The sequence below is a fragment of the Hemiscyllium ocellatum genome, chromosome 1, assembly GCF_020745735.1.
Source record: "Hemiscyllium ocellatum isolate sHemOce1 chromosome 1, sHemOce1.pat.X.cur, whole genome shotgun sequence".
NCBI lineage: Eukaryota > Metazoa > Chordata > Chondrichthyes > Orectolobiformes > Hemiscylliidae > Hemiscyllium > Hemiscyllium ocellatum.
The window spans coordinates 18932499-18959614 of record NC_083401.1 but is presented as its reverse complement, the minus strand read 5'-3'; the positions used below and the strand labels follow the sequence as shown (position 1 = coordinate 18959614).

The 27116-nt window shown below is 42.9% G+C and overlaps 1 protein-coding gene across 2 annotated transcripts in view; it reads left to right on the top strand.

Annotated features, from left to right (window-relative positions):
* LOC132824791 (dedicator of cytokinesis protein 2-like) overlaps nt 1–27116 on the top strand; it is a 1235709-nt gene that overhangs the window by 73302 nt on the left and 1135291 nt on the right. For both annotated transcript variants that reach the window (XM_060839646.1, XM_060839560.1), the window contains exon 3: nt 14001–14041. In XM_060839646.1, the coding sequence (XP_060695629.1) occupies nt 14001–14041 (41 nt within the window). The remainder of the gene's footprint in view (nt 1–14000; nt 14042–27116) is intronic.

The following is a 27116-nucleotide window of genomic DNA, read 5'->3' as shown; positions in this document are numbered from 1 at the left end:
TGATTCCCGGGATGGCAGGACTGACCTAGGAGGTCCTGGGCTTGTACTCACTGGAATTAAGCAAAATGAGGGAGGGATCTCAAAGAAACATATAAAATCCTGATGGGACCAGACAGGCTAGATGTGGGAAGACTGTTCCCGATGTTAAGCAAGTCCAGAACTAGGGGCTCACAGACTAAGAATAAGGGGTAAGCCATTCAGAATTGAGATGAGGAAGAATTTCTTCACTCAGAGAGTTGTGATTCTGTGGAATTCTCTCCTACAGAAAGCTGTTGGGGCCAGATCATTAGATACATTCAAGAGGGAGCTGGACGTGGCCCTAGCAGTTAAAGGGATCAAAGGTGGTGGAGATAAAGTAGGAATGGAATACTGACAATGCATGATCAGCTATGATCACATTGAATGGTGGCGTAGGCGAAAAGGGCCGAATGGCCTACTCCTGTACCTATTTCCTTTGCTTCCAATGTGTCCTATGCAAATTGTGCTCTGCATTTCAAATCCAAGGAATTAATGTCTTTCAAAAGCAACAGTGGTCTGAACATTGGACCTTAAAGAATTCCATTGTTACTTGATGAAGGTATACAAAAACAGGCATTCCCTATGGATTAAGGATAGAACATAGAACATAGAAAGATACAGCGCAGTACAGGCCCTTTGGCCCTCGATGTTGCGCCGACCGAATCCTACCTCACCTCCACTAGCCCAATAACTTCCAAATGCCTATCCAATGCCCGCTTAAATGACCATAAAGAAGGAGAGTTCACCACTGCTACTGGCAGGGCATTCCATGAACTCGCAACCCGCTGTGTAAAGAATCTACCCCTAACATCTGTCCTATACCTACCACCCCTTAATTTAAAGCTGTGTCCCCTAGTAACACCTGACTCCATTAGCGGTAAAAGGTTCTCAGTGTCGACCCTATCTAAACCCCTAATCATCTTATACACTTCTATCAAATCTCCCCTAAACCTTCTCTTCTCCAATGAGAACAGCCCCAAGTGCCTCAGCCTTTCCTCATAAGATTTTCCTACCATTCCAGGCAACATCCTGGTAAACCTCCTCTGCACTCGTTCCAATGCCTCCACATCCTTCCTATAGTATGGCGACCAAAACTGCACACAATACTCCAGATGAGGCCGCACCAGAGTCTTATACAGTTGCAACATGACCTCAGGACTCCGGATCTCAATTCCTCTACCAATAAAGCCCAGTACACCATATGCCTTCCTCACAGCACTATTTACCTGGGTGGCAACTTTCAGAGATCTGTGTACATGGACACCAAGATCCCTCTGCTCATCCACACTACCAAGTAGCCTACCATTAGCCCAGTAATCCATCTTCTTGTTACTCCTACCAAAGTGAATGACTTCACACTTAGCTACATTGAATTCCATTTGCCACATTTCTGCCCAGCTCTGCAACTTATCTATATCCCGCTGTAACCTACCACTTCCTTCCTCACTATCCACAACTCCACCGACTTTTGTGTCATCCGCAAACTTGCTTACCCAGCTTTCAAGCCCTTCCTCTAGATCATTTATAAAGATAACAAAAAGTAATGGTCCCAAAACAGATCCTTGTGGTACACCGCTAGTAACTGCACTCCAAGATGAACATAGTCCATCAACTACTACCCTCTGTCTCCTTCCAGCCAGCCAATTCCTAATCCAAACCTCTAATGTATCCTCAATGCCATACCTCCGTAGTTTTAGCATTAGCCTACCATGGGGAACCTTATCGAATGCCTTACTAAAATCTATATACACAACATCTACTGCTTTACCCTCGTCCACTTCCTTAGTCACCTTCTCAAGGATGAGAGAGAATGATTACCTAGAATGTGTCAGGAAATGCTCACCTTACAGCAGAAGAGATTTAATCGAGGTGTTGGAAATTGTAAATTTTAATCCCATGTATTGGGCGAAACCATTCCCATTGGGAGGAGAGTTGGAAAAGAGAAGATAGATTTGAAACAATTTGCAAAACCTCACAGAGAGACGTGAAGAACATATTTTACCCAACGAGCTATGTTCTGCAAATCACTGTCTCAAAGGCAGTACAAAATTAAAAATCACACAACACCAAGTTGTAGTCCAACAGGTTTAATTGGGAGCACTAGTTTTCGGAGCGACACTCCTTCATCAGGTGGTTGAAGGAGCGTCGCTCCGAAAGCTAGTGCTTCCAATTAAACCTGTTGGACTATAACCTGGTGTTGTGTGATTTTTAACTTTGTACACCCCAGTCCAACGCCAGCATCTCCAAATCAAAGGCAGTAGAAAGAGATTCAATTGTAACCTTGAAAAAGGAATTGATTATGTACTTAAAAAACAACAAAATGTTGAGCCACGCTTTGAGGAGGAGAACAGCTTTCCATCTCTTTCAAAAGTCAATATAAGTCCCTTTTGAAATGGGGTCTTCTTTATGTTGTGTGAATCAATGAGTCGATGATAGTACAGTCAAGGTAGGAGATGTTACAGAATGAATGATGGGATGAAAAATGGATAAAATGGTTATTGAATTTACAAAATGTGAAGAATTACATTATGACTGTGGAGCAACTCCAAAACAGGAGATTCTCCACAGGCTTGAATTTTGGATTTGGGGAATTGAACTGTGGCTGGAGTATCTATTGTGCAACCATATGGATTATATGGATAGTCCATGTGTGGAGTTAGTCACACTGCAGGTTAGAAATGCGCAGGTAGAATGAGAATGGGTAATTTTAAGACAGTCATGGACAACTAGGCAGCTAGTGCAGGAGTCTTCCTGAGTACATGTTATGATGTGGAGTAAACCCCTCTGCTAATTTAAACCCCACACACAGAGAAGCTCATCTCACGCCATAACCTGTTAAATTTCAAAAGGCAAAGAGCTATCCCAGAGGTCACTATTTAAAGTTAAAATTAACCATTTATTTTCGAAGTCCAACAGAGAATATTAAAACCAACTACGACTTACAACTCCTTTCTCTTAAACCTATCTTTTACCTCCCACTCTACAATACTGGTCTAGTAAAAACTCCTGATTAAAATTTACAAAAAAAAAAATCACATTTCAAAAAATCACTCAGCTTTGTCAATTCTCACTTATAGATTTTCCTCTATAGGTTTTCTCTAGGTTGGTTTTGATGTTTTGCTCTTCAGAGAGCTCTTCAACTTGCAATCTATATTTGTGGATCTCCTTCCAACTATTCAAAATGTCCGTTTTTATCCCCCAAAGCCTTGGAACATTTCATTGGTTTTAATATTATCAAAATACTAAATTCGAGCTTGATTTGATTTTGGTTTCTTGGAGCATAATTTAAACTGGCCAAAATTGAATTTGTTTTTGTTGCGTCATAACAAATAGCTGCTGCTATTTGTTTCAACCAAGCATTATACTCTTACTTTGCTCAGGACTCTGCTTTGTAATTTCTTGGTAGCTTTTCACCTCTCTTAAAGGTACGGTACACCTCTACAGCTTCATAACATATATCATATTTGTTCAGTTCCATTTTGCATATTTGTGAGGTTGATGGTTACTCAGGGAATGTAGCTAGAGCCAAGATCATTAATGAAAGAGCACTAGTTATCAGAGAATCTATTGTCAGACCATTAGATGGCTCTCTCTGGAATGGTGTGATGCCTCCCTGGTGGCAAACTCAAAGTTGTCAAAAAGTGGCAGCAAGACTACTTTCTCGAGAAGAGGAGTCAGTGAGAAATTGTTGCTACAAACAGTTAGGCGAGAGGTGAGGTTCTGAAAGTAGAATTCAGGAAGGAAATTAAAATAGTCAATTTGCCAAAAATAGTAATTTCTTCTTCAATTAGGAGGTCATAGAATCATAGAGATTTACAGCACGGAAACAGACTCTTTGGTCCAACTCGTCCATGCTGACCAGATGTCCTAGATTCATCTAGTCCGATTTGCCAGCACTTGGCCCATATCCCTCTAAACCCTTCCTGTTCATGTACCATTCAGATGCCTTTTAACTGTTGTTATTGTGCCAGCCTCTACCATTTCCTTTGGTACCTCATTCCATACGCTCACTTTTTTCTGTGAAAAAGTTGCCCCATTGCTCCCTTTTAAGTTTTTTTCCTTCTCACCCTAAACCTATGCCCTCTAGTTCTGGACTCCCCGACCCCAGGGAAAAGACCTTGTCTATTTATCTTATCCATGCCCCTCATGATTTTATAAACCTCCTATAAGGTCACCTCTCAGCTTTTGACGCTTCAGGAAAAACAGCTCCAGCCTGTTCAGCCTCTCCCTATAGCTCAAACCCTCCAACCCTGGCAACATTCTTGTAAATCTTTTCTGAACTCTTTCACGTTTCTCAACATCCTTCCTACAGGAGGGAGACCTATAGGTGTTTTTAGAACCATAGGGGTGTAGAAGGACGAAGGAAATGGAAAACAGAATATGAATGCAATCTAGCAAAAAAACATAAAAAATGTATAGCAAAAGCTTCTGTAGCTATGTAAAGTTATAGAGATGAGTGCATTACAGGTAGTCAGAAGAATTTATAATGGGGAAAGAGAAATGATGCAGAAGCGAAATGATGACTTTGTATCTGTTCTCAAAGGAAGATGCAAGAAGTCTCCCAGAATTAGAAATCTAAGTGACTCAGGGGAATGAGAAATTAAAGTTTGTACAGGAGAAATTAATGAGGCTGGAAGTTGATAAGTATCTGGACATGATATTCAAACTCCCAAAGTGTTGAAGGAGATGGTTTTAGAGATAGTCGGTGCATTTTCCATCTGCATATATTCTGGAATGATTCCTACAGATTGGATGCTTGCAATTATCACCCCATTACTTATGAAGGCAGCAGGAAAGGAAGCGGTGATAAGATAATCCGGACCTGGGCACCAGGCATGCAACACATCCTGCGGGACTGTCGTTCCTGATGAAGGGCTTATGCTCGAAACGTCGAATTCTCTATTCCTGAGATGCTGCCTAACCTGCTGTGCTTTGACCAGCAACACATTTGCAGCTGTGATCTCCAGCATCTGCAGACCTCATTTTTTACTCGCTATTTAGCATGGCCAATTCACCTAACCTGCACATCTTTGGATTGTGGGAGCAAACTGGAACACCCAGAGGAAACCCATGCAGACACGGGGAGAATGTGCAAACTCCATACAGAGAGTTGCCTGAGGCGGGAATTGAACACGGGTCTCTGGTGCTGTGAGGCAGCAGTGGGTTTAAAAGTGCCCACTTTTAAAGCATGTAATTATGAAATGAAATGAATTGGATTGAATTCAGCACATGCAAAACTGAGCAATTGCACTGACTGAAAAGCTCAATCCAAAATCAACCTGAATTCTTGTTTAAATAAAAATCTTATACATGCTTAGAGGGGTCAGGCAATGTCTGATTTACAGAAGTCAGGGCAGTAAGAAATAATCTAAAACCGAACAAGCAACAGTAATGATAGTCAGGGGATTTAACACCTTGGGGATGTTAAATTCACCTGGCCTGCACCAGATCATGGTAGGAGGACAAATATGCATTCATTCAAGATTTGGTACACCCTATTGCTGGGTCTACTTTCTGCTCCTGAGATGGAAGAAAGCAAAGTAGAAAAGGGCTAACTTTTTATATTCACTTGTGGGACATGGGGTCACTGGCTCAGCCAGCATTTATTGTCTGTCCCTGGTTGTCTCTTGAGAAGGTAATGGTGAGCTGCCTTCTTGAACTGCTGCAGTCCATGTGCTGTAGGTGAACCCACAATGCCTTTAGTGGGGGGAATTGATGTAATCACTTTCACAACTTCAGAATACCGTATTTTGAAGCAATGCAGCCAATGAGTCACTTTTTAAAGATGTAGTCACTCCTGTTTGTAGATAGAGTCTTTGAGTTGTACAGCACTGAAACAGACTCTTCAGTCCAACTCATCCATGCTAACAAGTAACCCAAATATATCTAGTCCCATTTGCCAGTGTTTGGCCCATATCCCTCTAAACCCTTCCTAATCATATGTCAATCTGGGTGCCTTTTAACTGTTATAATTGTATCAGCCTCCACCACTTCCTCTGGCAGCTCATTCCGTACACTCAGCATCCTCGGTGTGGAAAATGTTGCCCCTTTGAACCCTTTTATTTCATCCCCCTCTCACCTTAACCTAAGCCCTATAGTTTTGAACTCGCCTACCCTGGATAAGAGACCTTGGCTATTTATCCTATCCAAGCCTGTCATGAGTTTATGAACCTCTATAAAGGCCATCTTGCTGCCTCCAATAAGCAGTCAGAAACAGCGTCAGTGGAATGAATGTGTGATTGGTTGAGGGATATCAATGGGCAGGAAAACAGAAACTCAAGAGCCTAATAGTGACCATGAATACATTGCTAATTGTTGGGAAAAGCCCATCTGGTTCACTAATGCCCTTAGAGAAGGAAACAGCCATCCTTAGGTCTGGCCTACATGTGGCCCCAGACCCACAGCAATGGGATTGACTCTGAACTACTGAGATCTGTGCACATCTCCATTTCTGGCCTTTTGATTTCTCTGATTTTAGTTGCCATGCCTTCAGTTACCTGAGTCCTTTGTTCTGGAAGGTCCCTTATAAATTCCTCTGCCTCTTTGTCTGTCTTCTCTTTTAAGGCATCCTTCAAAACCTAACTCCTCGCCCTATGTCGCCTGAATGCCGAATTTTGTTTGATAATCCTCAAGCTGACGTGCTGGGGATTTTTTTTATTCATTCATGGGATGTTGTTGGCTGGGCCAGAATGTATTGCCTTTTCTGTCTGCCCCTTGTGAAGTTAGTGGTGACCTCCCCCGTTAAAATGCAGACATTCACTTGGGGTGAGTAGGTACTGCACTGGGCAATCAGGTTTTTTGACGTTTTGTGACTTTGGGAAGCATGATTTTTTTTTGTCTCATCTTTGCTGTTGATCCCGCTAGCCAACTGTTTGAAAGATTTCAGTCAGGATAACATTGCCATCTCATTGCCATGGACACAGGGCTCCTCAGGCATTGGATGATCTACTGCCATTAAACTTAATGCCACTAACACTGGTCCTGGTCAGAAGCCAGACCCCACATGGTGTTGGTAGGATTCATCGAGAAAGCCTGTTGCAGTCCTGTGATTGAATATTTGAATAAATCCAGCACGGACCCATGCACTAGTCATTTCCCATTATATTCCCGAAAATCTCTTGATGGTCATGTTGAAAATGAAAAGTGCCAGATGGCATCTGGAAGAGAAACAAGTTGATGACCAATATAGAGGTTTTAATTAAAAACAAAAAATGACATAAAGATATATGGGCAACAGGAAAAGCATTGCAGAATTGGATGGATGTTTATGAATTACATTGACATTAAGTCAATCAAGTCTGCCTTATATCTATTCTGGCTCTCGCATTGTGTTAACTGTTTCCTGCATCTTTTCTCCCAGCCTCCCATATTTTTACTTTTGGTTTTTTTTTCATCGGCCTGTCAGAAGTTTGAGGGGTGACCTTGGGGAGGTTTATAAAATCATGAGGTGTATAGAGAGGTTGAGTAGCAAAGGCCTTTTCCTTGGGGTGGGGGGAGTTCAAAACTAGCAGACATAATTTTAAGGTGAGAGCAGAAGGATTTATAAAGGACATGAGGGGCAACTTTTTTCCCGCCAGGTGGGTCATGTGTGAAATGAAAGTCCAAAGGAAGTGGTGGATGTGGGTACAATTACAACATGTAAATGACATTTGGATAAGTCCATGAATAAGCAATGTTTGGAGGGATATGGGCCAAGTGCAGGGAGGTGTGGCCAGTTTAGTATAGGAACATGGTTGATGTGGACTGGTTGGGATGAAAGATCTGTTTTCATGCTGAATGATTCTATGACTCCCCACACTCCTACCATCGCCATGTAATATACTAGGAGACACAGAAACACTGAATGCCGAATTTTGTTTGATAATCCTCATGCTGATGTGCTGGGTAATTTTTTTTAATCATTCATGGGATGTTGTATCTGGAAAAAAAAAGATGAACAACAGTGGAAGATTGGCCTTCATCTCAAAGGGTATCTGCAAAGTAAAGAATTGCTGCTCAGTTGTGGAACCTTAATCAGATCTCATCTGGAGTGCTGCATTCCATTCTCAATACTGCATCAACAGGAAAATGATCTCAGCTTCAACATAAAGGATTCTTGCTATAATGTTATTGGGCCTTGGTAAGGCCACACTGGGAGTGTGCAAGATCTCCTCAGGGAAGAATATATTGGCCTTAGAAGAAGGTGCAATTAGGACTGACTGGGGTGATGCTTAACACGTAGGGGATGTCCTGTGAGGAAAGGTTGAATTGACAAGGTGCATGTTCTCTGTTGTTTAATAGAATGGAGGTGATCGTAAAAGCTATCAAGGGTAGAAGCTGTGGCTGGAGCTCCAGAGATCATAGCTCAATGCTGCAGTCTCAAATACTTTAAAAGATGTGGGTGTCATTAGCTGGGCCAGAATTTTCCCCCACCATCTGCTAGGCAAGGATTTGAACCTGAGTCTCCAGAGCACTACCAGGATCTCTGGATTGATAGTCTAGCAATAATACCACTAGACCATCACCTCCCCTTACATTTTTGACTGTTTTAGGCTGAGGTAGTGAGAAACCATTTCACTCAGGGAGTTGTGAATCTCTGGAAATTTCTAATCCTGAGAATTGTGGGCGATCAGTTGCTGTGCATGTTCAAGGCAGAGGCTAATTATCAAGGGAATTCAGGGATAGCAGGGTTAGGACCAGAACATGAGTTATAATTGAATGGCAGAGCAGACTTAAAGGGCTAATGGCTTACATCACCTCTGTTTTTAGATAATGAATACAACCTGGGGAATTATGAGCTGCACACCTTTGATAACAATAACTCTTTGCATTTAGATCCTATCTGCGATGAAGGCTTATGATGTGTTATATGGAAACTTGGGTTTGAAAGTGGATCAGATTGAATAGCAGGTATGGTCAGAAGAGGAAGACACAGTCTTATTGTCAGTTTAGATTTTGTTCTGAATGTGTTCAGGGTGTTGGAAGTCTTTTTTAAAATGCATTTTAATAAGGTGGCTCAACTTTCCAGGTGAATACTTCAGTGCATTAGGCAAAAAGGGTAGAAGGAATAAAAAACTGTCATTGTCAAACATGAGTCTAATATCACAAAGACACAAACATTTGAATCATTAGTTGCTCAATAAGTTGGATTCATTTGAAGAGAAAATATAGGCAGCAGCAGAAGTGATGTCAGTTTAACAATCTCCATAACCTCTGTGCTGAGGGGGCTGCCTAGGTGGCTTAAAGGTCAGTAAGAGTAAAGTTCCAGAAACTGAAAGCTATTAAAGAGAAAATTTTCAAGAACATTTGTTAAATAATAAGTAGGGCTGAGATGGCAGCTTGTTTAAGGGTCTCAAGCAGAGGCATTAACTAAAGGAAATAGCATGAAGAGAATGCAGAACTTTGACAAGATGAAACTGATCACAGTCATGGCAATGGAATAATGAGCTTTAAAGTAGATTTTTCATTGAAGTTTGAGTGTCTGTTCAGTTGTTGATTAAAAGGGTTGAATTTTTATTTCTGATGTTTGTAATAAGACTGTTTCAAGTTGTTCTTGTACAGTGTACCATGGTTTATTATTAGCTTGTGTGCAATAAAGTTTGGTTTTCTTTTTTCAAAAGTACATCAGTAGTGTCTTGTGAAGGTTTTCAGTGACTGATAGTTTTTAAAGTTCATGACCATATCAAGCCAGGCTTCACACTGCGATCTGACTTACCCAGTATTACCATCAGCTGGGATTATATCACACCTTTTGACCTTGGGTGGTAGGGTGGGTCAGTGGTTAACATTGCTTCCTCACAGCCAGTGACCCAAGTTTGATTCCGCCCTCTGCCAATGTGTATGGAGTTTGCACATTGCCCCCGTGTCTGCATGGGTTTCCTTCAGGTGCTCCGGTTTCCCCCCCACAGACCAAAGATGTCCAGGTTATGTGGATAGGCCATAATGTCCCAGGATATGTAGGCTGAGTGGATTAGTCATAGTTAATGTGGGTTTACAGGGATATGGTAGGGAGCTGGGTCTGGGTGGGATCTTGTTCAGTGGATTGGTGTGTACTCAATTGGCCGAATGGCCTGATCAGTGTAGGGATTCTATAATTCTGTAACGTTCCAACTATACAGTAAGTTAACTAAGCAAAACTTTCCACTGAGTCTAATAAGGAGCTGTTTGAACAGGGTGAACAAAGGTTTGCTGGACAAAGCAGGTTTTAAGATGTGCTATGAAGATGTTAGGGAGGGAACTCTGTAACTCAGGGGCTTTGTCTCTGGAGCCATGATTGTTTGGGGATGAGGAAGTAAAATGGAAAATGACTCAGAAGCCAAAATAGTGTGATGCACTCTAAGTTACAGGATTGAAAGTGATGAATTTTGAGGGCTACAGACATAGGGCTGGAGATTAGTCCCATTGTTGTGGTTCTGTTCGCCGAGCTGGGAGTTTTTCTTGCAAATGTTTCGTCCTCTTTCTAGGTGACATCTTCAGTGCTTGGGAGCCTCCTGTGAAGCGCTTCTGTGCTGATTCCAACGGCATTTATACTGGTTTGAATCTGACGCTTCCGGTTGTCAGTAGCTGTCTGCTGCAGTGGCCGATATATAGGGTCTATGTCGATGTGCCTGTTGATCGAATTCGTGGATGAGTGCCATGCTTCTAGGAATTCCCTGGCTGTTCTTTGTTTGGCCTGTCCTATAATGGTGGTGTCATCCCAATCGAATTCATGTTGTTTGTCATCTGAGTGTATGGCTACTAAGGATAGCTGGTCATGTCATTTCGTGGCCAGTTGGTGTTCATGGATGCGGGTTGTTAGCTGTCTTCCTGTTTGTCCTATGTAGTGTTTTGTGCAGTCCTTGCATGGTATTTTGTAAACCACGTTGGTTTTGCTCATGCTGGGTATTGGGTCCTTTGTCCTGGTGAGTTGTTGTCTGAGAGTGGCTGTCTATTTGTGTGCTGTTATTTGTGTCCAGTCCCATTCTGAAATCAGTAGATGCAATGGGTCGAATGGCCTCCATCTGTGTAAAATCTAAAATTGTATGGTTGGGCTGGGGAAGGTTGGTAGGAATGAAGGCACAGCCATGGAGGGACTCAAAACGAGGGAAAAAGAATACTGGTGTTGCTGGGTATGGAAGCTATAATGGGACAATGGGACATAGTGTGCATTAAAACCCAGTTTAGGTTATGGAGGGTTGAAGATGGGAATCAAGCCAAAAGAACATTGGAATTATCCAGTCTGGAGCTAAAGAAAGCTCATCAGGTGTTGTGATTGGAAGAGATGTTTAAGATGCCTTCCCAATTTCAAGGTTTTTTTAAATAGAATCCCTATGTTGTGGAAACAGGCCATGGGGCCCATCAAGTCCACACCAATCTTCTGCAGAGTATCCCATCCAGACACACTCCCCCATGCTATCCCTGTAACCCTGCATTTCTCATGGCTAGCCTGCAAACTGTGGGGCAATTTAACATGGCCAATCCCCCTAACACGCACATCTTTGGACTGTGGGAGGAAACCCACACAGACGCAGGGGGAATGTGCAAACTCCACACAGAAAGTCACCCGAGGCTGGAATTAAACCCAGATTCCTGATGCTGTGAGGCATCATGCCATCCCCAAAGACTAGGATTTAAAACTGGGATCTGCCGCACATTGTTTCCCCCCTCCGTATAGTAACCCCCCCCCCCCCCCCCCCCCACTTCCTCTCTTCCTAACCTGTTCCGGCTCCGCTCCCCTTATTAGGTTGCTGATGCTGGGGGGAATGAGTCAGCCAGCTGCTGGGAATGAGCACAGGGTCGACAAACTCATCTCAGACAATCTGTTCTCGATCATATTCAGCTGGATGGTGTTTGGAATCTGCTCTCTGCTGCTGCAATTGCACGCTGTCTCCACCAATCAATCCTCTCTTGTTAATGTAACTGGCTCGGGGTGTTTCTGCTTCTATGTAAAAAAAAACAAACTGTGCATTTTGCCATCGAGCAGTCCCATTGTAACAGTTCCAATGCGGAGGTCAGAACACAACCTATCCTTATAAACAACCTGAGGCTACATTTGCTTAGTGCCAATCCCAGTAGGGGTCTGAATCTACACACACACTTCTGTCAGGGTCACCGAGGTCTGGAATTCCCTCTCCATCTGTCATACAAAAAACAATTTACATTTGACGCAGTAAGACATAGCAAGGTACTTTAAAGATTTGTTATCAGCCAGAATTTGACACAGAATCAGTAAAGACAGCTAACCAAAGGGATAGGCAAAGCACTGGGTTTTAAGTAACACCTTAAAGGCAGAGAGAGGGAGAGGGGGCTAAAAAGAGAGGGTTTAGTGAGGGGAATTTCCAGAGGTTGGAATCTGAACATTCAAAGCATGCTTCCAAAAGTGGGGCGAACAACTCATGGTGTACAAAATCAAGAATTGCAGGAACACTCTGGAAGTGATCTTAGCCGATGGATTGATTTGACCCACCTCATGAGTGGTATAGAGAATGTTTGGTCACCTGTCCTGCTATGTTCAGTTTTGCCTCTATAAATTTGGAAAATCTGATTATTAGTTTCTTTTCACTTTTCCCCCGCCCACCCCCTTGGAGGTTGAGGTGCTAGAGAAATGCAAGTTGGGGAGTTTGAGAATGACTCGGAAGGGAATATGGAAGCAATACTGTTCCTACACAGCAGCTGCTGTCGGTGAGGTCACAGGCTTGAGAGATAGAATATAGAACGTTACAGTGCAGTACAGGAGTGCAACAATCTGACGCCTGTTTATCCTACACAATTCTACTTCCATCCATAGGTTTATCCAATGACCATTTAATTGCCTTTAAAGTTGACGAGTCTACTGCTGATGCCAGCAGGGTATTCCATGCCCCTACTGTTCTCTGAGTAAAGAAACTACCTCTGACATCTGTTCTACATCTATCTCCCCTCTATTTAGAACTATGTCCCCTTGTGGTAGCCATCATCCTCCAAGGAAAAAGACTCTCTCTGTCCACCTGATCTAACCCTCTGATTATCTTATATGTCTCAATTAAGTCACCACTTAACCTTCTCTCTAATGAAAACAGCTTCATTTCCCTCAGCCTTTCCTCATAGAATCTACCCTCCATACCAGTCAGCATCCTAGTAAATTTCCTCTGAACCTTTTACAAAGCTTCCACATCCTTCCTATAATGCAGTGACCAGAACTGTATCAATGCTTCAAGTGCGGTGCGGCCACACCAGAGTTTTGTACAGTTGCAGCATGACCTCATGGCTCTGAAACTCGATCCCTCTACCAATAAAAGCTAACACACCGGATGCCTTTTTATCAACCTGGATGGCAAGTTTCAGGGACCTATGCACGTGAATACTGAGATCTTTCTGCTCATCTACACCACCAAGAATCTTACCATTAGCCCAGTACTCTTCATGCCTGTTGCTCCTTCCAAAGTGAAGCACCTCACACATTTCCACAATGTTGCTGTGAAAGAAAAAGTATGGATTATCAGAACATTTACTCATGTGCCATTAATATTCCAGTTGACCTTCCCAGGATTTATAGTTCAGTGCGTGTTTTCCAATAGCTCATCCTTGGTGGCCAGTGATGGTCTGTTCGATTCTAACAATCAAACTGTACTCCACTCTGTACAATCCGTCCAACAATGGAAAGCCCGAAAGAACTGTGGGTGCTGGAAATCAGAAACAAAAACGGAAAGTGCCAGAAGAACTCAGCAGGTCTGGGAGCATCTGTGGGGAGAAAGCAGAGTCAGCATTTTGGATCCAATGAACTGCTTCTGTGGAAGGGTCACCGGACCTGAAACATTACCTCTGTCTTCTCTCCACAGATGCTGCGGGACCTGCTGAGCTTTTCCATCAATTTCAGTTTTTGTTTTTGTTTCTGATTTCCGCTGTCCGCACTACTTTCGGTTTTGGTTTCTGTTTCCCTAGTTGTTACTCAACTCAATGTATTCTTCCAGCACTTGTTTTATCATTGATACCCTTTTGTTCTTGTTTTTATTGGCAGTAAGGTAACTTGTATTTTTGTTCCACAGGTTGGTACAGAGGATATTCTTTGAAGAACAGATCTTTTATGGTACGTCTTCTAATTTATCATACAATAATGTTTTTAAAATCCCAATAAACAGCCAGTGAAATAAATGTAGAAACTAGGTGCTGGAGTAGGCCATTCAGTCCTTCAAGTCTGTTTCATCATTCAATATTATCATGGCTGATCCTACTTTTGAATCCACTATTCCCACCTTCTCCCCTTATCCCTCAATGCCTTTAAAATCAGTGAGTCTACAAATTTCTTTCTCGAAGTGACTGCCATAGCATTCCGTGGCAGAGAATTCCACAGATTGACCATTCTCCTGAATGAAGAAATATTTCCATATCTCAGTCTGAAAAGGCCTACCCCATATCCTGAGACTGTGACCCTTGGTCCCCAGTAAGGGTGAACATCTCCCTGAGTTCAGCTGATGAGCCCGGTTAAAATTTTATACATTTCAATCATATCCCCTCTCTGATTCTTTTAGATACTTCCCAATTCAACTTGTTCAGAGTTGTTGACACATCTCTGGAGCACATTGGATTTGAATCTGTTGAAGAGTGTGGTGCTGGAAAAGCACAGCAAGTCAGGCAGCATCCTGAGGAGCAGGCGAATCGATGTTTCGGGCATAAGCTCTTCATCAGGAATGAGGGGGTGGCCCAAGGGGGCTGAGAGATAAATGGGAGGGGTGTAGGGTTGGGGGGGGGGGGGGGCAATGTAGCTGAAAATGTGATAGGTAGATGAATTTGGGGGTGAAGGTGATAGATCAGAGAGGAGGATGGAGTGGATAGGTGAGAAGCAAGATGGACAAGTAGGATTTGAACCTAGCCTCCTGAATCAGAGGTAAGGACATTACCACCGCACAACAAGAATCTTCAAATTCTTCAAAACTTTAGTGAATCAGTCAAACCAATTTTTCTCATAGGACAGTCATGCTATCCATTGTATCACACTGGTGAACAGTTACTGTACACTATGGTAAGTATATCTGTCAGGTTGGGAGACCAAAACTGCACACACCGCTTCAGGTGTGGTCTCACCAAGGCCCTGTTTAATTGCAGTAAGACAGACCACTTGCATTCTTAATTGCTTCCTGCACTCCTTTGTCTACTTTGATTGGCTGGTGTGAAAGAACATTCAGATCCCTTTGTACATCTTCACTTCCCGATATGTCACCATTTAAATAACACCCATCCTTTCTGTTTTTCACACTGAAGTATATAACTTCATATTTAGCCTGCTCCTTCCATGTCTTGACCTGACTAAATCACCTTGAAGCCTCCTTACACCCTCCTCTGACTCTCAATCCCACCCCGTTCTGTTACTCGGAGAGAACTGGTGTACAATTTAAACCCAGTTGTCAGAACAGAGAATGCTGGAATGAAAAATGATGCTTGTTTTCAATTACAGTCTTGGAATAGTGTGAAATATTTGAGCTTTTTAATTTCACTTTAGCTTGTCCCTAATGTGTTGTAATAATTTGAAATAATCAACAGCCAATCAAGACAGGGTTAGAATTGGCACCGACCAGTGTAGAACATGGAACATAGAACATTACAGCATAGTACAGGCCCTTCGGCCCTCGATGTTGTGCCAATCTGTCATACCAACCTGAAAACCATCTAACCTATGCTATTCATGTATGTCCATATGCTTGTCCAATGATGACTTAAATGTACTTAAAGTTGGTGAATCTACTACCGTTGCAAGCAAAGCTTTCTATACCCTCACTACTCTCTGAGTAAAGAAACTACCTCTGACATCTGTCCTACATCTATGACCCTTGTGCTCGCCATCACCATACTTGGAAAAAGGCTCTCCCTGTCCACTCTATCTAACCCTCTGATTATCTTATATGTCTCTATTAAGTCACCTCTCAACCTTCTTCTCTCCAACAAAAACAGCCTCAAGTCCCTCAGCCTTTCCTCATGAGACCTTCCCTCCATACCAGGCAATATCCTAGTAAATCTCCTCTGCATCCTTTCCAAAGCTTCAACATCCTTCTTATAATGCGGTGACCAGAACTGTACACAATACTCCAAGTGCGGCCGCACCAGAGTTTTGTACAGCTGTAAGCATAACCTAGTGGTTTCGGAACTCGATCCCTCTATTAATAAAAGCTAAAACACTGCATGCCTTCTTTACAACCCTGTCAATCTGGATGGCAACTTTCAAGGATTTGTGTACCTGGACACCGAGATCTCTCTGCTTATCTATACTACCAAGAATCTTACCATTAGCCCATTACTTTGCATTCTGGTTACTCCGACCAAAGTGAATCACCTCACACTTGTCCGCATTAAACTCCATTTGCCACCTCTCACCCAGCTCTTCAGCTTACCTATGTCTGTCTGTAACCTACAACATCCTTCGCCATTATCCACAATTCCACTGACCTTAGTGTCATCTGCAAATTTACTAACCCACCCTTTGACGCCCTCATCCAGGTCGTTTATAAAAATAATGAACAGCAGTGGACCCAACACCAACCCTTGTGGTACACCACTAGTAACTGGACTCCAGGATGAACATTTCCCATCAACCACCACCTTCCTTCAGCAAGCCAATTACTGATCCAAACTGCTACATCTCCCACAATCCCATTCCTCTGCATTTTGTACAATAGCCGACTGTGGGGAACCTTATCAAAAACCTTGCTGCAATCCATATACATAACATAACCAGTTTACTCTCATCTACCTGTTTGGTCACCTTCTCAAAGAACTCAATCAGGTTTGTGGGGCACAACGTACCCTTCACAAAACCGTGCTGACTATCCCTAATCAAAGTATTCTTTTCTAGATGATTATAAATCCTATCTCTTATAACCTTTTCCAACACTTTACCAACAACTGAAGTTAGGCTCACTGGTCTATAATTACCAGGGTTGTCTCTACTCCCCTTCTTGAACAGGAGAACTACATTTGCTATCCTCCAGTCTTCTGGCACTATTCCTGTAGACCATGACGATTTAACGATCAATGCCAAAGGCTCGGCAGTCTTCTTCCTGGCTTCCCAGAGGATCCTAGGATAAATCTCATCTGGCCCAGAAGGCTTATCTATTTTCACACTCTGCAGGATTTCTCATACCTCTTCCTTGTGAACCTCAATCCCACCTAGTCTAGTAGCCTGTACCTCAGCATTCTCCTCAACAACATTGTCATTTTCTACAGTAAATACTGTCAAAAAATATTCATTTTTTGATTGGCCTTAGTCTTACTCTCGTCATTCTTTTATTCCTTAAATACCTATAAGAAGCATTAGGGTTTACCCTGATCCTATCCGCCAACAACTTCTCATGTCTCCTCCTGGCTCTTCTGAGCTCTCTCTTTAGGTCTTTCCTGGCTACCTTGCAACCCTCGAGCACCCTAACTGAGCCTTCACATCTCATCCTAACATCAGCCTTCTTCTTCCTCTTGACCAGGGATTCCCCTTCCTTCATAAATCACGGCTCCCGCGTTCTACAGCTGCCTCCCTGCCTGACAGGTGCATACTTATCTAAGACACACAAGAGCTTTTCCTTGAATAAGCTCCACATTTCTAATATGCCCATTCCCTGCAGTTTCCTTTCCTATCCTATGCTTCCTAAATCTTGCCTAATCACATCACAATGGCCTTTCCCCCAGCTGTAACTCTTGCCCAGTGGTATACACCTATCCCTTTCTATCATTAGAGTAAACATAACAGAATTGTGACCGCTATCACCAAAGTGCTCACCTACTTCCAAATCTAACACCTGGCCAGGCTCATTACCCAGTAACAAATCTAATGTGGCTTCGCCCCCTCGTAGGCCTGTCTACATACTATGTCAGGAAGCCCTCCTGCACACACTGGACAAAAAACTGACCCATCTATAGTATTCGTACTATAGTGTTCCCAGTCAATATTTGGAAAGTTGAAGTCCCACATGACAACTACCCTGTCTGTCTCACTCCTATCGAGAATGATCTTTGCTATCCTTTCCTCTACATCTCTGGAACTATTCAGAGGCCTATAGAAAACTCCCAACAGGGTGACCTCTCTTTTCCTGTTTCTAACCTCAGACCATACTACCTCAGTTGACGAGAGCCCAAACATCCTTTCTGCAACTGCAATACTGTCCTTGACCAGCAATGCCACCACCCCCCCCCCCCTCCCCTTACCATCTTCTCTGTTCTTACTGAAACATCGAAATCCTGGAATCTGCAACAACCATTCCTGTCCCTGCTCTATCCGTGTCTCTGAAATGGCTGCAACATTGAAGTCCCAGTTACCAACCCATGCTGCAAGTTCATCCACTTTATTCCGGATGTTCCTAGCTTTGACGTAGACACATTTCAAATAAACTTCTTCCTTGCTGGTGCCATCTTGCATTCCTGAAACTTGATTTCGGACCTCCCTACTCTCAACCTTTTCTATACTTGAACTACAGTTTTGGTTCCCATCCCCCTGCTGGATTAGTTTAACCCACCCCAATAGCCTTAGCGAATTTCCCCCCCAAGGATATTGGTACTGTAAGAGATCCTTGCCCTGAGGTGGTGCCAGGATTACTGAGTCAGAGGTCATCTTGGTTTTATCCCACCAAGATCTAAATTTAGGGAACACCTCCTTCTGCACTGGAGCAGTAGTTTCTTTCTGTCCAGACTTAACCTCGCTTAGAGAGAAATGATGGTCCCTATGTTGGCCATGTGGTACAGGCTCGATGTACAGACAAATCAGGGCTTAAGAGGAACCAAATTTCCACACATTTCCCAGCTGGAGTTGCTGGATGTCTGCAAAACACAGTCACTGACACGGATGAGTCTGAAAGAGATTTATGACTAATTACAGCAGAGAAACAGGCTATTTGGCCCAACTAATTTGTACTGGTGCTGCATGATAAGTAGGGAGACCAAAACTGCACACAACACTGCAGGTGTGGCCTCATTCTATGTCATTAAATACTGTCAATATTTGGCCAAAGGATAATTTTGGCCTGGATGACAGTTTGTATTGGACTTTATCAGGGGTTAGTATTGGGGCCTTTGCTTTCTCTGATATATGTATGAATGACCTAGGGGCATCTTCTCATCATAGAATCCCTACAGTGCAGAAAGAGTCCATTTTGCCCTTCAGTTCCTTCGAAGATGACTACACCCAGACACAGCCCCCTACCCTATCCCTGTAACCTCATCTGCCATGACTAATCTACCTACCCTGGTCACTATGGGCAATTTACCATGGCCAATCTATCTAACCTGCACATATTGGACTGTGGGAGAAACTGGACCATCCAGAGGAAACCCACATAGACGCAGGGAGGACATGCAGACTCCACACAGACAGTCACCCGAAGTTGCATTTGAACCTGGGTCCCTGATGCTGTGATGCAGCAATGCTAACCACTGAGCCACCTACACAAAGTTTGGAAATGACATGTAACTCAGAAGAATTGTAGACTGAGAGGAGGGCAGTATAGATCTCCAGAAGGAGTTGGTGGAGTGGGCAGATAGGTGCAGATGAGTTTCCATGCAGAGAAGTGTAAGGTTACGCACTTTGGGAAGAAAAACGTTGAAATACAATATAAAACAGAAAGTACAATTCTATAGTTCTATAAATGCGCAGATGATTGAAAGTGGTGGTACGGGTCGAGAGAGCAGTAACCAAAGTTTATGGTGTTTTTGGCTTTATTAATAGGGGCATAGAGTACAAGAGCAAGGATGTTGAATTTGTCTAAGACACCTATTGACCTCAGTTGGAGTACTATGTACAGTCTTGGGTGCTACATTATGGGAAGGATGTAAATGCACTGGAGGGAGGACGGAAGCAATTTACAAGAATGGCTCAAGGAATGAGGAACCTCAGTTCTGAGGAGAGTTTGAAGAAGTTGAAACTTTTTTTTTCTTGGAGGAAAGAAAGCTGAAAAGTAGAGGTTTTTAAAATTATGAATGAGTTGGATAGAGTAGATAGGGAGAAAATGTTCCTGCTTGTAAAACTAACTAGAATGAAAGGGCGAAGATTTAAAAATAACTAGAAAAAGAGGGCAAAGATTTATAAATGTGTACAAAAGATGCAAGGTGAAATGAGGAAAAACATTTTCAGTCAGTGAGTAGTTTGGGGATTGGAAAACACTGCCTGGAAATATGGTGGAGGCAGGTTCAATTGAGGCATTTAAGAGAACATTGAGTGATTACTTGGATAGAAATAACCTGCAAGGATATGGCGGCGGTAAAGCAGGAACTTGGTACTCAGTAATGATTTCGATTCACGAGTTAATGCAGGTGCAATGGGCCTCCTTCTGTGCTGTAACTTTTTTTTTGATTATCTGAGAAGTTTCTTTCCCCTTCTCACTCAGGCCCTTAGCCAGCTTTGCTTTAAAAGCATCTGTAAGCTGACACAATTCATCACTCAATGGCTCTGTATTCTCAGCAGAGTGAGAGGAAACACGATCCAAGCAGAAAGCAGGATAGGCTCACAATGTGGAAATGCGCCCATGTGTTTTTGGAGTGCTGTTCCACTACTAGCTGATTGCATAATTTCTGACAGCGATGTCTTCCGTAGTTGATTAGCATGTCATCATCACTCATCATTGTCTAGGTTCACCAGCACTTTGGGTGTGTAGCTAGGCAGCTAGCAATACATGGATCTCCATCTCAAGAGCCAAGCTGAATGCCTGTCAGCAAGGAGAAAAGGGAGGATTGTTTAATGGAAATTTCAGTTTCTCTATCATCAGTTCGTGTTTGAGAGAGAAAATAGTTATTACTCATCCATTTCCTGTCAAAAGTTCTCTGAACAGGAAGTGCTTAGCAAATGCAGCAGGAAGAGTGTCCAACCGATAACATCTGGAATGTGACATAAGTTCCTCTGTGGCATTGAGCCAACAAAGCCTACTTGTCAAGACAGGTTTATGTGCAAATATATTAATATTAATTGCACTTAACTTAGTTTGACAAGAAGATCTATGTTGCGGGAGATACTGACTTTGTGCATTATCGTAGAATGGATGATAAGGACTTGGCATCTTGCAAGGTTGTCTTCAATGAAAATATAATTTGAGAGAATTCTAAAACATGCTGACAAAATTATGAACGAGTTGGATAGAGTAGATAGGGAGAAAATGTTCCTGCTTGTAAAACTAACTAGAATGAAAGGGCGAAGATTTAAAAATAACTAGAAAAAGAGGGCGAAGATTTATAAATGTGTACAAAAGATGCAAGGTGAAATGAGGAAAAACATTTTCAGTCAGTGAGTAGTTTGGGGATTGGAAAACACTGCCTGGAAATAGGCAGTTCATTAGCATGAGTGGATAAAGCGTACGTCTACCCCATTTAAGAAACTGGAAACTTTAAAGGAAAATATTTAATGTGTACCTCAAAGGGGAAAGGAACAAAATAACAACAGAAAATCCTAACAAAGGAGCAGTGCTCCGAAAGCTTGTGATTTCAAATAAACCTGTTGAACTATAACCTGGTGTCATGTGACTTCTGACTTTTATGCACCCCAGTCCAACACCAGCACCTCCAATTTAGAGAAAGCAGCAGAATTAAGTTAGAAAGCTCAATTAGAGGTTGTACCAACTTAATACCTGTTACAAAGACAGAGAAACAGACGTAAAGGTAAATCTCCGTCCACAAATGTTGTCAGCTCTTTGAGTACTGTCAACATTTTCTGCTTTTGATACAGATTTCCACCCTTTGCAATATTTGTCATCCAATTTACCTGCTCCAAACATCATCACTTCTTACTGTGGCACCACGTAGATTCAAGATATTGTTTAACTTGACAAGAATCTGGGCAAGATGAAGACTTCAAAGATGCAGTTTTTTTGGACACTTAAATAGATCATAAAAATGTAAATTTTCACTCTGTATAAAAAGCAATGAAACTTGAAATAAGAAGAGAAAGGAAGCAAAAATGCAGACAGTCATAATGAGAGGGAAGAAATGGAAAATGAATCTGAGCGGATGTTAAGAATGGATATAAAATCAAAATAGTGTGAAGGCTAGAATAAAAGCAGAAATGCTAGAGAAGCTCAATAGATCTGCCAGCATTTGTGGAGAGAGAAACAGGTTTAATGTTTTGAGTCCAGTGTGACCCTTCAGAACGGAAAGTGCATTGTTAAGAGGTATTTAAAGGTTCATTTATTGTCCAAAGAGTGATAATTTACTCTTTCTTAGCATGTGCACGTTATTGACTTGGCCAGCATTTAATGCTCTATTTAACAGAATTCAATTTGAGTGAATCTTGGATAGACTGTGTACAATTGAATAAACAATTGTAAATCTGTACTCGAGATTCCTGTGGTCGACTATTAGAAGTAACCACAACAAGTCCACATGGTGCTGTCAGCGTTCCAGGATTTTGACCCAACAACACTGAGGGAATGCCATTATAATTCCAAGTCAGCATGGTGCGTGTCACAGAGTGGAGCTGCAGAATTGTTCCCATATATGCTGGGTCAAAATGTGTGGTGCTGGAAAAGCACACCAGGTCAGGCAGCATCCGAGGAGCAGGAGAGTCGATGTTTCGGGCATCTGGAATGTGGGGTGGAGAGAGCTGAGAGGTATATAGAGGGCTGAGAGAGGCACCTTCCTTTGTTTCCCCCCCCTTCCCGGCCATTCCTGATGAAGGGCTTTAGCCAGGAATGTTGTCTCTCCTGCTCCTTGGATGCTGTTTCACCTGCTGTGCTTTTCCAGAGCTGAAAAATGTGTTGCTGGAAAAGCGCAGCAGGTCAGGCAGTATCCAAGGAGCAGGAGAATCGACGTTTCGGACATAAGCCCTTCTTCAGGAATCTACAATCTTCCTGAAGAAGGGCTTATGCCCGAAACGTAAATTTTCCTGCCTGACCTGCTGTGCTTTTCCAGCAAAGCATTTTTCAGCTCTGATAAGACCATAAGACATAGGAGTGGAAGTAAGGCCATTTGGTCCATCAAGTCCACTCTGCCATTCAATCATGGCTGATGGGCATTTCAACTCCACTTACCTGCATTCTCCCTGTAGCCCTTAATTCCTCGTGACATCAAGAATCTATCAACCTCTGCTTTGAAGACATTTAGCGTCCCGGCCTCCACTGCACTCTGCGGCAATGAATTCCACAGGCCCACCACTCTCTAGCTGAAGAAATGTCTCCGCATTTCTGTTCTGAATTGACCCACTCTAATTTTAAGGCTGTGTCCACGGGTCCTAGTCTCCTCGCCTAACGGAAACAATTTCCTAGTGTCCACACTTTCCAAGCCATGTATTATTTTGTAAGTTTCTATTAAGTCTTCCCTTAATCTTCTAAACTCCAATGAATACAACCCCAGGATCTTCAGCCGTTTCTTGTATGTTAGACCAACCATTCAAGGGATCATCCGTGTGAATCTCCGCTGGACACGTTCCAGTGCCAGCATGTCCTTCCTGAGGTGTGGGGACCAAACCAGGCCACAGTACTCCAAATGGGGCCTAACCAGAGCTTTATAAAGTCTCAGTAGCACAACGGTGCTTTTATATTCCAACCCTCTTGAGATAAATGACAACATTGCATCCGCTTTCTTAATCACGGATTCAACCTGCATATTTATTTTCAGAGAATCCTCGACTAGCACTCCCAGATCCCTTTGTACTTCGGCTTTATGAATTTTCTCACCGTTTAGAAAGTACTCTATGCTTTTATTCTTTTTTCCAAAGTGCAAGACCTCGCATTTGCTCACGTTGAATTCCATCAGCCATTTCCTGGACCACTCTCCCAAACTGTCTAGATCCTTCTGCAGCCTCCCCACTTCCTCAGTACTACCTGCCTGTCCACCTAACTTCGTATCATCAGCGAACTTCGCTAGAATGCCCCAGTCCCTTCATCCAGATCATTAATATATAATGTGAACAACTGCAGCCCCAACACTGAACCCTGCGGGACACCGCTTGTCGCCGGCTGCCATTCCAAAAAAGAACCTTTTATCTCAACTTCTGCCTTTTGTCAGACAGCCAATCCTCAGTCCATACCAGTAGCTCACCTCGAACACCATGGGCCCTCACCTTGCTCAGCAGCCTCCCATGTGGCACCTTATCAAAGGCCTTTTAGAAGTCTAGATAGACCACATCCACTAGGTTTCCCTGGTCTAACCTACTTGTCACCTGATCTCCAGCATCTGCAGTCTTCACTTTTTCTCATATCTGCTGCCCTTGGCTGTCTAGGTTGTAGAGGTTGCAGGTTTGGAAGTTGCTGTCAAAGGAGGTTTAGTTGTTGCTGCAATGCATCTTGTAGATGATGCACACTGCTGCTACTGTGCATCTGTATGGCTTATTTGATGAATGAGATACCAATCAATGAGGCTGCTTTGATGCTCATTGTCTTGAGTGTTGTTGGAGCCACACGCATCCAGGCCAGTGGGAAGTATTGTGGTGCTGGAAAAGCACACTGGTCAGGCAGCATCCGAGAAGCAGGAGAGTCTACCCTTCCTGATGAAGGGCTTATGTCTGAAACATCGACTCTCCTGATCCTCGGATGCTGCCTGACTGGCTGTGCTTTCCAGCACCACACTCTCGATTCTGATCTCTAGCATCTGCAGTCCTCACTTTCTCCAAGTGGGGAGTATTCCAACACGTACTTGACATGTGCCTTGTAGATGGTGGGAAAGCTTTGAGGATTCAAGAGGTGAGTTACTCAGATTGAATTTCTATTCTCTGACCTGCCCTTACCTTCTCCCCTTGTCATCAGTGTATATGGCTGGTCAAGTTCACATGCTGATGGTGTGAGCATACATCAGTGGTAATGTTAATGAAGGTTAAAAGGAGCAAAACTGATACTTAAGAAGAATTACTGGACCCAAAATGTTAACTCTAATTTCTCTCCACAGATGCTGCCAGACTTGCTGAGTTTTTCCAGCAATTTGTTTTTGTTTCTGATTTCCAGCATTTGCAATTCTTCAGGTTAAGGAGGAATAGCTTGATTTTCTCTTGTTAGAGAAGGTCATTGCCTGGCACTTATACAATCCATAGAGTCACAGAGATGTGCAGCACAAAAAGCGACCTTGTGGTCAAACCATGATGACCAGACATTGTAAATTAATCTAGTCCCATTTGCCAGCATTTGGCCCAAATCCCTCTAAACCCTTCCTGTCCATCTACCCATCCAAATGCCAATTACATGTTGTAAGTTTACCAGCCTCCTCCACTTCTTCTGACAGCTCATTTCACACACGCACCACCCTCTGTGTGAAAAAGTTATCCCTTGGGTGCCTTTTATATCTTCTCCTTTCACCTTAAACCTATGCCCTCCCAGGGACTCCCCTACCCCAGGGAAAAGAATTTGGCTATTCATCCTATCCATGCCCCTCATGATTTTATAAAACCCTTTCAGCCTCCGACACTCCAGTGAAAACAGTCCCAGCGTATTCTACCTCTCCCTATAGCTCAAACCATCCATTGCTGGCAACATCCCTGTTAATGTTTTCTGAACCCTTTCAAGTTCCACAACATCTTTCTTGTAGCAGTGCAAATGTTACTTGCCACTTGTCAGCCCAAGCCTGGAGGTGACATGGAAACCAGGGTGAGAAAGTAGATCCTATGTTTGAGACTAAGAGGAGAGAAAAGTGAAAGGATGCAGGATGGAGTTTAGGAGGGGCCCACCAAGGTTGGTTGAGACAAAATGGTATGTTGGGGAATGCTAACCCTATTGCACAAGAGGCCACAGAAGAATCAAGGTAATTCAAAATAGCATAAGGAGGGGGATGTGACGGAGCAACAGAGGTCAGGGCAGGAGTAGTGCAAATTCCTTAACAGAATTTCAGCTCCTGATAGCGCTACATTAGCTGAAATGACAAACTGACCTCTCTCTCCTCAAGCACTGCCCACCTTGCAGCAAGTCTCCTGTTTAACTTTCTGTTTTAATTTCCAAAGATGATGCCAATCACTTAGCTACACTTAGTCATGTGTTAGTCTGCAAAACTGCAAGGAAGTGGCTATCGCCATGACGTTCTTTACCCGTTGTGGGTTGTCATATGGTTTGGAATTTTCTGCTCCCTCTCTGCTTGATGTTTCCAGGGGTTTGACAAGGATGCTGGTCAAATTGTAACTTTAAGAAAACCACCTTAAAGAAGGGATTATCCTATGAAGAAAGGTTGAACAGCCCATACTCATTGAAATTCAGAAGAATGAGAGGTGATCTTACTGAAACATGCAAGATATTTAGGCGACTGGAAAGAATGAATTCTTGGAGGAAGTTTCCTCTTGCTGGTAAAACTAGACCTAAGGCAGATATTTTATGAATACAAATCATAGAATTGTAAAGTACAGAAGGAGGCCATTTCACCCATCGTGTATGTGCTGGTCCCAGAAAGATCTACTTAGGACTGGAGAGTGGGACTAACTATCTCCATAGTGCTCTAACACCATCACTTTCAATTACACATCTAGCTGTCTCTTGAAACCTCCCATGGAATCCACATTCACCACTCTCCTAGGCAATGTATTCCAAATCCTAACAATTCTGAGGAAAGAAGCTTCTCCTCATCTCACTCCTAGCTCTCTTGCTGGCAATCTTGAAGTTGCGACCCCTCGTTACTGGCATATCAACGATTGGAAACATAATTCATTGCCCTATCCAAATTGTACATAACTTTGATCACCTCTATCCTGCATTTCAGATCCTCTTCCTGATGTTTATTATTTTTTTATTATTCTGGCATGCATCATATGGCTCTTTTTTCTTCTCATCATTATCTGTGGTCATCCAGGATAGTCTAACTTTGGGTGCCCTGTATTTACTTCTCATAGTTATGCACCTAACTGACATCCTGTTCATCTAGCTTCTAAAATTCTCCCACTTTCATCCATAATTTTATCCACCAAAATGTGTTTCTGATTAATGGGCTCCAGTTTAACTTTTAGACTTTTTAAAATCTGCCCTTTTCCAGTCTGGGATTTTCATCGTTGACTGAGTTTTATCCTTTTCCAACTTAATATTGAACTTTATTATGTTATGATCACTATTTCCCAAATGCTCCCTCATTCTCCGCTGGCCTACCTTATTTCCTAGCGTCCGATCCAGCATAGCTCCCTCCCTGGGAGGACTGGAAATGTACTGCTCCAGAAAGTTCTTCTGCGCATATTGCAGGAAATTCTCCCCTTCTGTGCACCACCTCCCCCACCCCCCCCAAGCCAAGTCTACTGTAGGATAAATGAA